At 42.2% G+C, this 10,000-nt stretch overlaps 6 protein-coding genes across 8 annotated transcripts in view; 3 read left to right on the top strand and 3 right to left on the bottom strand.

The window, feature by feature from the left end:
- LOC134187071 (trichohyalin-like) overlaps positions 1 to 1,034 on the bottom strand; it is a 7,076-nt gene extending 6,042 nt beyond the window's left edge. Inside the window, exons 1-3 of one of the 2 annotated variants that reach the window (XM_062655186.1) lie at positions 934 to 938; positions 678 to 828; positions 1 to 534 (exon numbers count right to left, since the gene is read on the bottom strand). The exon at positions 1 to 534 is cut by the window's left edge and continues 327 nt beyond it. In XM_062655186.1, the coding sequence (XP_062511170.1) occupies positions 1 to 534; positions 678 to 789 (646 nt within the window). In that variant the 5' untranslated portion in view covers positions 790 to 828; positions 934 to 938. Of the gene's footprint in view, positions 535 to 677; positions 829 to 933 lie in introns of both variants that reach the window. The other variant, XM_062655187.1, reaches the window with a different exon arrangement.
- Positions 1,035 to 1,347: 313 nt separating this feature from the next.
- LOC134187272 (uncharacterized) lies at positions 1,348 to 3,214 on the top strand. Its single transcript, XM_062655388.1, has 3 exons — positions 1,348 to 2,454; positions 2,646 to 2,915; positions 2,973 to 3,214. Exons 1-3 carry the CDS (start codon positions 1,348 to 1,350, stop codon positions 3,117 to 3,119), a joined length of 1,524 nt encoding a protein of 507 aa, XP_062511372.1. The 3' UTR covers positions 3,120 to 3,214.
- A 685-nt stretch (positions 3,215 to 3,899) lies between these two features.
- On the top strand, positions 3,900 to 5,756 carry LOC134187392 (uncharacterized). The gene is made up of 3 exons (XM_062655509.1): positions 3,900 to 5,018; positions 5,214 to 5,483; positions 5,540 to 5,756. The coding sequence occupies exons 1-3, from the start codon at positions 3,900 to 3,902 to the stop codon at positions 5,684 to 5,686; spliced, it is 1,536 nt and encodes a 511-aa protein (XP_062511493.1). The 3' UTR covers positions 5,687 to 5,756.
- LOC134187394 (2,3-bisphosphoglycerate-dependent phosphoglycerate mutase-like) lies at positions 5,724 to 6,788 on the bottom strand. Of its 2 annotated transcripts, none has more exons than XM_062655512.1 (2): positions 6,012 to 6,774; positions 5,724 to 5,942 (listed from the first exon to the last, which is right to left on the bottom strand). In XM_062655512.1, exon 1 carries the CDS (start codon positions 6,637 to 6,639, stop codon positions 6,028 to 6,030), a length of 612 nt encoding a protein of 203 aa, XP_062511496.1. In that variant the 5' UTR covers positions 6,640 to 6,774; the 3' UTR covers positions 5,724 to 5,942; positions 6,012 to 6,027. The 2 variants fall into 2 exon arrangements, with proteins under 2 accessions (XP_062511496.1, XP_062511497.1); XM_062655513.1 differs by lacking the exon at positions 5,724 to 5,942 and having other exon boundaries at positions 5,972 to 6,663; positions 6,718 to 6,788.
- LOC134187395 (cytidine deaminase-like) lies at positions 6,772 to 7,319 on the top strand. The gene has a single exon (XM_062655514.1). The coding sequence runs from the start codon at positions 6,829 to 6,831 to the stop codon at positions 7,258 to 7,260; it is 432 nt and encodes a 143-aa protein (XP_062511498.1). The 5' UTR covers positions 6,772 to 6,828; the 3' UTR covers positions 7,261 to 7,319.
- LOC134187273 (uncharacterized) overlaps positions 7,257 to 10,000 on the bottom strand; it is a 10,774-nt gene continuing 8,030 nt past the window's right edge. The window contains exons 13-20 of the mRNA XM_062655389.1: positions 9,933 to 10,000; positions 9,310 to 9,474; positions 9,124 to 9,251; positions 9,029 to 9,064; positions 8,838 to 8,966; positions 8,437 to 8,760; positions 7,638 to 7,729; positions 7,257 to 7,584 (exon numbers count right to left, since the gene is read on the bottom strand). The exon at positions 9,933 to 10,000 is cut by the window's right edge and continues 34 nt beyond it. Of these exons, the coding sequence (XP_062511373.1) occupies positions 7,349 to 7,584; positions 7,638 to 7,729; positions 8,437 to 8,760; positions 8,838 to 8,966; positions 9,029 to 9,064; positions 9,124 to 9,251; positions 9,310 to 9,474; positions 9,933 to 10,000 (1,178 nt within the window). The 3' untranslated portion in view covers positions 7,257 to 7,348. The remainder of the gene's footprint in view (positions 7,585 to 7,637; positions 7,730 to 8,436; positions 8,761 to 8,837; positions 8,967 to 9,028; positions 9,065 to 9,123; positions 9,252 to 9,309; positions 9,475 to 9,932) is intronic.

Raw genomic sequence — 10,000 nt, forward strand, 5'->3', positions numbered from 1 at the left:
TCTCTGTAGTTAATTGTTCATCTTTCTGTTTTTCAGCACTTGATGTTTCAATGACTTTCTTTGTAGATTTTCTTTGTCTTTCATCATTAGATTTTTCTGTCTCTCTTGTATTCACTTCTTTCTGTTGAGTGTCAACTATGTTATCCTGTAGTAACCGTTCGTTTTGCAAAGCGTGTGAATCATTCCTTATTTCATCATCCTTCTTCTCCTTCTCCTCTGATTCCTCACCTTGCACACTAGACTCAGGTTCTGTGTTTGTCTCTCTACCGACTTCAACTCTTGTGTCTTCTTTTCTTTCATTATCATTATTCCACATTCCATCTACAGAAGCATCAAATTCATTCCTCCCTGTTGTCTCTACTCCATCCAAGTCTCTTCCCTTTTCCACAAATTCCAAATCTAAATTCTCTTCTTCTCTACCGTCTTTTCCTCCTTCGCTTGTTTTCCGTTCTTCTCTAATTCTCTTGTATTCTTTCCTCGCCCGGTATCCTCGATATCGACTTTGCAAGACGACGGCAGCTTCAGACCTCATCCCTACAATACACCAACAATTAGCATACACGAGCACACACTCGCACACTTTGTCTACAGAGTAAACAATCTACGCGTACAGTCTATCACTATACTAGACTACTAGCAAACGTTTGATTATGTTTGTCGTCGTCATCATTTCTCACTGTAAGCATCTTCTCTCCTCCTCCGTAACTCTTCTCGCGCTTTCATTCCTCTAAAATGAGTCTGCAGTTTCAGTGCCGCGGCTTCTTCATCTCTATTGCCACTGCTCTCCATTGTGGCGACATGTACCGCTCGTATGCGTCTAGACGAACTCTAGGAATGTGCGCGCATAGCAAGAGACGTAGACCTAACGGTTGCCATGCCACCCTTTGTATTGCACTCATACGACTTCGTTAACCCCACCCACTCAATTCTGACCTGAATCGAAGCCTGATGAAGCCATTGATTCCGCCTTTTCATAAACGGCTGCCAACAAACATGTCACTAATGGTATAACTTCACATACGGGAAATTAAATCATGGGACCTCCGGGAATGAACACGTGATCCGCCGTTGCTACATGCACGTTGGCACTGCATGTTGGTACAGATATCATTGAATTTACAATGTGGAGTTAATGGCCAATGTAACAGATTGACATATCTCAGTCAATTCAATTTAAAACATATTTTTATGTTTATCATATTATATTTAGTAAGCAAGCTCTTTCAGCTGTTGTGATATGTTTATTTATAGAATAAAATTTGTTGACAACAATATAATGAATGTACGTGTACATGTCGGTAGTCAGACACAACAACCAGACACGCATGCGTATAAAGTTGTGACGTCATGGCTGTAGAATGTCTCAGTCGAGATCTCACCGAAAACTTGGAAAACCATGTGAAAGGTGAACGTGGTATTGGCTGCGATTGGGGTGGCATCAGTCTGCACGAATATCAAGAACGAGAACGTTCCATCAAAGAACAGTACATCTCACATGTCGACGCTGAGACTATCGAACGTGTAAAACGTGAAGTAGAAGGCAGAGTGTTCGCATACAGTCGTAGACAAGTGGAGAAATGTTTTAGAGATTTATCCGGGAGTGCACATGCGCAGTACGACGCCTGTGTGTCTTTAAATTCCGACCTATTTCATCCTTTATTCAATCAAATGAGTTACGATGCTGCCGATTGGTTTTCTTCCCTCGGTGGAGTTTCAAAACTCATGACACTCTTGCAGAAAACCTATTCTAAATTTCGCTCTTCAAACTGGGAAGACGAAGACCTCGAGTATCTGTGTGTGCAGGCGTTAGAAGCGATGAAATACTTTGCAAGTAATTTTGAGAGATTATCACTCGTTTATGATCATGGCCTGTTGGACATGATTGTCAATGTGCTTACGAACGCAGAGCCGGGAAAACTGAAAGACAAGTGTGGACGAATATGTTGCATTTTTCTTGACGACAAAGTGTGTCAAGTCAAGTTTGTTCATTCGGGGGCTCTTCGACCTCTTCTTGATATGGCATCAGATCCGATTACTACAATTATGGCCGTTGACTGTATCATTGCAGGAATAACATGCTGTGCTGGTAATGCCGCTGCGTTAACGGCTATGATTGAAAATGATGTTATGAGTCGATTGTTTCATTTGGCTCAAAATGTTAATGAAATGCATCAACTTGAAATATTGGAAGACTCTGCTGTGTTTCATGGCGTTGATATCATTAGTTATATGCCACTGCATGTAGCATACTTGTGCTATGTTGGAATCAGTCTGTTGGTACATCAACGTAGCCGTAGGTATTGGCTGGAAATTATAGATACGTTTAGCAGGAGTGGCCGGCCGAGTAGCTATGCTGCTGTGACATGCACGTTGAAGGCAATGCCTTTGAGTGATGTGGACAAGGAGATGTTACAAGCTGTGAACTCATTTACATCGGGAACAAACCCGAATCAAGTAAAGCAGTAACTTGTATTCAAATTTATTTATATTTTATTACCGTAAATGGCAGGAACTTTCTTGTCTATTGTATCCACTTGGTTACAGTAGTTATCATGCACCTATATGTGTACGCGTCTGTGTATTTGTTTTGTGTGTCTCCATTTGAAGTGTTAGCAAACTGCTAACTATATCTGTGTAATGGTTAGGTTCGAATGGCTGATAATAATCGATATGTGTGGCCGGTATTTACTCCATTCACGTGTCTCCTCCAATCTCAGTATCCACAAGTTCGAGAGATGGGAGCATTTGCATTGGCAAACCTTTGCCAAGGAGATGAAAATCGTGACACTATGAGAGACGAAGACAACAGCAATGGATTTGCTCTCTTGCACTTAACAGTAACGTGTGGACAAAATGATGGCAAAGATGCCAAGATGGATAAGACGTATCAGCTGTCAATGCAAGCACTTTCATATGTCAGTTTTGCCTCCTTCACAAGGTAACTGATGGATAATATCTGTTGTATTTTGCAGGCAACTCCAGATGACGTTCGTCCTCCAAAACTACAGACAATTTGTATGTTTTATATTTCCAAGAATTTCTACAGTCGGTTCAGTTATGCCGCTCTTCAGTGTTTACCACTCCATTTGCTACAGGAAATTGTACCTTTTGAAATATAACACAATGACGTTCGACTGCAGGTGCAGGTGCATGTAATTGTAATTGCTGTTTGCAAGTATTTCTAACAACGTGAGGTTTACCTTAACAAACATGAGGCAAGGGAAAAGCTGGCTGAACCTAAAAACTTTAGTTAGACCCACTCCAGTTTCACCAGGCTTGCCTTTCCTGCTCCAGCTTCTCACTCATTTGTAGTTACCCAGATACTTGCATGCAACCAGAGACGACAAGAAAGTAAGTAAGAATAGTCCAGTAAGGTTTACTCGCACCACAACGATCTCAGAGTCTATCTACCTAGAGAAGAGTGACAATCTAGAAGTAGAACTAAATGTTGTATACCCAAAGCAAATCAACAGCAGGTGCACCAGCCATCTAGTCTGTCTGGCATCTAGACTGTACAGTAAATGTTCCATTTTCTACAACTGAATTTTGTACTATTGTCAGTAAAATGAAAAAACAATTTCCAGTGCGTTTTCACGTTAACATAAACCAACATAATGTATCATGGCTTGACCGCATGGCTACTGAAACTATTAGCTACTTTTACCTAATTAATTAATTAATTAATTAATTTTAAGCTCATGTAAACCCTGTTGGCAAACTTCTACATTAGTGGTGCTAATCATCTGGTAACTTGTTGACTAGCAAGAAGCTACCCAGTAGCAGATAAAGTAACCTTGAATAGACGCAGCAGACAGTAAATATACGTAGACACGTAAAAACAAGTAAAATCATTTAATTAATAGGTTAATGCGCTTGCGCAATGTTATACCTAGGTATCTATGTCTGCATGTATGGCTGTAGAGTGTCTCAGACGAGATCTCACCGAAAATCTGGAAAATCATGTAAAAGGTGAACGTCGCATTGGCTTAGATTGGGGTGGAATCAGTCTGCACGAATATCAAAAACGAGAACGTTCTACTAGAGAGCGGTACAGCTCACATGTCGACGTGGAGACTATTGAACGTGTAAAACGTGAGGTAGAAGCCACAGTGTTTGCATACAGTCGCAGACAAGTGGAGAAATGTTTTAGAGATTTATCTGGGACAGCGCACGAACAATATGAAGCCTGCAGGTCGATGTTTTCTCAGTTATTTCAACCTCTAGCCAATGAAATGAGTCAAGATGCTGCTGATTGGTTTTCTTCGCTGGGTGGAGTTTCAAAACTCATGCCACTCCTACAGAAAACATATTCTGATTTTTGCTCTTCAAACTGGGAAGATCAAGACCTCGAGTCTCTCTGCTTGGTTGCCTTAAAAGCAATGAAATGCTATGCAAGCGATGATGAACGATTGTTGATAGCTTATGATCATGGAATGTTGGACATGATCATAGATGTGCTTTGCAAGGCAAAGACAGGACAAACGAAGTATGAGTGTGGAAAGCTGAGTTGTACATTCCTTGATGACAAAGTGTGTCAAGTCAAGTTTGTGCATTCGGGGGCTTTTCGACCTCTTCTTGATATGGCATCAGATCCAACCACATTACTTTATGTTGTTGACTCTATTATTGCAGGCATTACATGTTGTGCTGTAAATGCTGCTGTGTTAGACTCGATGATTGAACACGATGTTGCAGGTCGATTCTTCTATTTAGCACAAGACATTTATAAACTGCATCGACATGAACTTTCAGGAAATGTTTTTATGTTTCGAGGCATCAATATGATTAGTCTTCTGCCACTGCACATATCATATTTATGCTATGTTGGAATCAGTCTGTTGTTACATCAACGAAGCTGGAGACATTGGCTGGAACTTATGAATACGGTTAGACAGACTGGCAGACCAAGCAGCTACGATGCTGTAAAATCCACATTGAAGGCAATGCCTCTGAGTGACAAGGACGAAGAGATGTTACAAGCTGTCAAGTTATTTATATCAGAAACAAACCCAAATCAAGTAATATTCAAATTTTCCTTATTTCTGTTATGGACAGGCAGTGTCTTGTCTATTCTACCTACTTGGTTATATAACTTATCACACTTTGTGTCACTGCTATGTACAGTTTTATGTGTTGTTTGTGTATCTGTCTGTCTCTATTTGACCACCATGGGTAGCGTTGCCAAGCAATTAACATTGTTGTATAATGGTTAGGTTCGAATGGCTGATAAGGATCGATATATATGGCCGGTATTTACTCCATTCACGTGTCTCCTCCAATCTCAGTATCCACAAGTTCGAGAGATGGGAGCATTTGCATTGGCAAATCTTTGCCAGGGAGATGAAAATCGTGACACTATGAGAGACGAAGACAACAGCAACGGATTTGATCTCTTGCACTTGACAGTAACGTGTGGACAAAATGAAGGCAAAGATGCCAAGATGGATAAGACGTATCAGCTGTCAATGCAAGCACTTTCTTATGTCAGTTTTGCCTCCTTCGCAAGGTAACTGATGGATAATATCTGTTGTATTTGCAGGCAACTCCAGATGACGTTCGTCCTCCAAAACTACAGACAATTTGTATGTTTTACATTTCCAACAATTTCTACAGTCGGTTCAGTTATGCCGCTCTTCAGTGTTTACCACTCCATTTGCTACAGGACATTGTACCTTTTGAAATATAACACAATGACGTTTGACTGCAGGTGCATGTAACTGCTGCTGGCAAGTATGTGTAACAGTTTATGGTAACGTGGAGTTTAGCTAATAAAAAATGAGAGGAGGAAGGGCTTGTTGAACATGCATGTCTGCTAACACAATTTTCACTGTCTAACCATCTAAGTTCAGTAGTAGGACCCACACTACTTTCACTCTGCCTTCCTTGCTCCAACTTCTCACTCATTCATATGTCACTCAGATACTGTATGGCACACAGATACTCTACTGACACCAGAGACAACAACAGATATCAATTTATTAATTTATTTAGTAAATTTTCTGGACGTTTACCAACTAACATCTGACATCATTGTAGTAGAGCTACTTGACGTAGTTCTGCTGTGGCCAGTGGTGGTAGTTCTCTATGTCTACACGCTTCAACTCCCAGAAAAGCAGTCTGTAGAATTTGCAGTGTGTCACCATGGGCAACTAACACAATCACTTTCTGACTAAAAGTCGCATCTAGTTCAGTAACTGCAGCTAGAGCGCGAGTTTGAACACTGGCAACGCTTTCCACGCTAAATTTCGTGTGCAACGAGCTGACGGCGTCTTCTCTCCACACAATCTCGTAATTTTCGTTGCTTTTTGTGTCAAAATCACCAAAATACCTCTCTCTCAGTCTGATGTCTGTTCTCAGCGTTGCTTCCTTATCTAGACGCTCAAATACTACGTATGCTGTTTCATATGCTCGTTTGAAGTCAGAACTAGCAATCACCACGTCTGTGTGACGTAAATTCTGTTTCGAAATGTGAAATTTCAGATCCGCTGCTGCCTTTCTGGCTTGAATTTTACCCAACTCGGTCAGCCCAAATGCCGTAACGCCAAGTTTAGGGTCACTGACGATAATACCCGCTTTGTTTGCTTCACTCTCTCCGTGACGCAACAGGAAATAGCTATTCCTCACACAAGCTAGAGCCATTGATTAGGCTGCACCTAACGCGCGCTAAACAGCACAATAATGTAGGTGCGCGCACACACAAAATCCACAAATTGTTACCTGTGCAGCACACAAGTACGGATCACACACAATCCGTCTAGCGTACATAAATTAAACCCAAGTAGCTAATTAATTGACATTCATTCTGCGCATGCGTGTAAAATTTAAACAATGGACAAACGGAGTCTCGGCGAATCGTCAATACAAGAGCTTGTGAAGGCCTGCCAAGACGCGAAGCTTCACGCCTACTGCCCCTACAGTCATTTCCGAGTCGGAGCAGCTCTCCTAACAGACGACGATCGCCTATTCACGGGCTGCAACGTCGAGAACTCGAGCTACGGATTGTCGATCTGTGCCGAGCGAACGGCCATAGTAAAGGCCGTCAGTGAAGGCTGCAGGAAATTCAAAGCGATCGCCGTCGCGTGCGACATGAGGGAGAAAACGGTGACGCCATGTGGAGCCTGTCGACAATTTCTGTCAGAATTTGGATCGGACTGGACGGTCGTACTGACTAAGCCTGACTTGTCATACACTTGTCTGTCTGTCAGTGACCTCCTTCCTCATCACTTCAGCGCGAAAGACCTAGAGGCTGAGCGAGTCTAGTTTGTGTACTGTGTACATACACTTGTCATTGATATAAATTGAAAAATGCGAATACTGAACTCGATATTTGAGTGGCTATTTAACATCATCACAATGCCATGCAACATATACCTTTTCGGCCGTCACTGAAGTAAACGTGTAGGCCAAGTTGTACGGATTTGGCGTCCGATCGAGGATAGAGCGTCAGCGGGAAGAACGAGTGAGGGCCACGACCCAAAACGGGAAGAATGCCCTTTAGTTCGCCACTCATACTCAGCCAGAGTAGCTGCTCGGTAAAGTCAGGGTCGTGTGACATGAAGAGTCCCGTTGTAAGGAGCACACCACCTGCAATAAACATTTAGTAGACACTCGGAGTGTGCAGTGAGGTGGCTACTCACGATCGCCGGGTAGGATTATGACCTCGGATGGGACACCCGGTAGTTCCACGCTGCAACTGACTTGTACAGAAGTGTGAGAGTTAGATGACGACCTAGAGACATACCACATCATCACACGGCTACTTGCCAACGTCTAGACGTATTCATGGTGTGATGCCGAGTACAACCTGTTAGACCCCAATGTAAGTGTATGTAGCAGGGCCGTAGCACCCAGTCCGCGGTTTTCAGAAAGATGACTTTCACAATGCAATCAACTTCCGGTTTGAGGTAAGGATGATTAAATAAGTAATATATATATATATATATATATATATAGTGACTATACTGTATCTGCATATAAAAAATTTGAAGCTCACTTCTAAGATAAATGGTTTCATCAATTAAATATTGTAGAGAACGCTTTTGCAGAGATACAAATCCGGGAATCAAAACGTAACCCTATCCGGAAACATTCATAATAAATGGAACGCACGTTTGGACACTCCTCGTTAACGCACGCTAGGCCACACCCCTTTAACGCACGTTAGATCAGGCCAGTTTAAATTCTGTTCCTACGGCCATGGGTAGCAAAACAGCCTTACTGGCCACCTGGTTCATTGAGTCACACACCACACACGAGAATATTTTATTGTGGCAAGTGGTAAAACAATAAATGGGCGTGGTTCATAAAACTTGATCATGTGACTCAGTGAGAGCACAAATAGTGTGGTGTGTGTGTGCATCGCGTGCGCGCGCATGTGTGTGTGTGTGTGTGTGTGTGTGGGTGCATGTGTGTGTGTGTCAATAAGCATCAACCCACCTGTTGACCGCCAGTAACACAAACGTGTAATCTAATGCCAACGCAGTCAATGTCGTTTCTCCACGTTCAGTTGTCTCGAATATCTCCCACTGAACAAACTTTCCAGGCACAGCAACTTGACTACCAGTCATATCCCCTACAGTCCCATCTGTGCTGCTTCTAATCGGAAACGATGCGAGAGAATCGGGATTCAAGACATACAAACCATTCGTGGTGAGAACAAGCAAGTCGTGTCCTGCAGACTTCACTGACAAAACCGTAGGAAGCGGTTCAGACTCCATAACAACCGGGGGTTCATCACTCTCCACACAAACACAACCAACTCTGCAATCAATTAAGTTAACACAAGTAGATATATAGAACAAGTGGGAGTATAAAAAGGCAACAGCATATATACATACATATTTGATGATGATGACGTCACACCATACAAACGATCTCCGATGACCGCAGTAAACATCAACCTTTCTGGCCAATAGTCGCTCATATGGAATTCAACGATGTGATCTCCACTCTCATTGAAAATTACTCTAAAAAAACACAAGAACAGACATCACAAATTGTTCATCCAACACAAAGACAATGATCCAACATAATGTCAGTGCGTAGTCGGTTACACACGAGAATCCTAAATATGGTAAACGTTGTACTCAATCAGACATGTAACACGTATCTGCCCCAACAAACTTGGAATAACGAAACTCGACTTTCTGTCCTACGTCGCCATTCAGTGGCTCAGCAAACGGTGAGCTTTCTTCATCAAGGCCGTACACTCGTGGTCGTTTGAAAGACTGTATGTTTCTACAGTCAACAATCTGAAATAGGTGACATCAGTGGTTTGTAAGAAAACCAGGTTGTTTGACTGATGCATACAACTATTGTGTCAGGTGATGTTTCTCCTCTCTGTGATGGCACGACAGTAAAGAAGAGAGCGACAGTAGCTGAGCCATAAGTGACAAAGAATCGTAGCTGCATGTGAAATCCGTTTGTCCTTTCTGCTTGTGAAGCACTTGGAATATTGGCTGATTTCACGTTTTCCTATAGAGTGAGAGAGACGATTGGTATTTGCCTGTCATGATTTGTATTTTGTAGTTGTTATGTTAGCTTTGCCTAAAGTCTCAATGGGTTGTGTGATTGCAAATTATTTAGCTGCACCCATGCAATACATACATACACACACGCGCGCACGTGCACACACACACACCATACAAACACACACACACACACACACACACACACACACACACACACACACCATACACACAAACCATACAAACAAAAACACACACCCACCCACACACACACACACACACACACACACACACACACACACACACATGCACGCATGCACACACCTGCTGGTCAATCCTACATACAACAATGTCTCTTTGTTTATCTATCTGTTTGTCCATTGTCATATGTCGGTATCTATACATCTTTCTATCTCTCTCTCTGTCTGTGTCCCTTCCGTCATTTACTTTCTACTATCACCACACCTTCCATGAGCAGTACCATCCTCTTCTGAAAACATGTTCTATTACCCTTTTCCTCTCTTCAAACAAAT

The sequence above is a fragment of the Corticium candelabrum genome, chromosome 11 (genome assembly GCF_963422355.1).
Source record: "Corticium candelabrum chromosome 11, ooCorCand1.1, whole genome shotgun sequence".
In the NCBI taxonomy this organism is placed as follows: domain Eukaryota; kingdom Metazoa; phylum Porifera; class Homoscleromorpha; order Homosclerophorida; family Plakinidae; genus Corticium; species Corticium candelabrum.

Coding starts and splice junctions, on each gene's coding strand:
- LOC134187392 (XM_062655509.1), top strand. CDS start 3,900: ATGTCTGCATGTATGGCTGTAGAGTGTCTCAGACGAGATCTCACCGAA. Junction 5,019..5,213: donor CAGAAACAAACCCAAATCAA/GTAATATTCAAA, acceptor TATAATGGTTAG/GTTCGAATGGCTGATAAGGA. Junction 5,484..5,539: donor CAATGCAAGCACTTTCTTAT/GTCAGTTTTGCC, acceptor TTGTATTTGCAG/GCAACTCCAGATGACGTTCG.
- LOC134187394 (XM_062655512.1), bottom strand. CDS start 6,639: ATGGCTCTAGCTTGTGTGAGGAATAGCTATTTCCTGTTGCGTCACGGA.
- LOC134187272 (XM_062655388.1), top strand. CDS start 1,348: ATGGCTGTAGAATGTCTCAGTCGAGATCTCACCGAAAACTTGGAAAAC. Junction 2,455..2,645: donor CGGGAACAAACCCGAATCAA/GTAAAGCAGTAA, acceptor TGTAATGGTTAG/GTTCGAATGGCTGATAATAA. Junction 2,916..2,972: donor CAATGCAAGCACTTTCATAT/GTCAGTTTTGCC, acceptor TGTATTTTGCAG/GCAACTCCAGATGACGTTCG.
- LOC134187395 (XM_062655514.1), top strand. CDS start 6,829: ATGGACAAACGGAGTCTCGGCGAATCGTCAATACAAGAGCTTGTGAAG.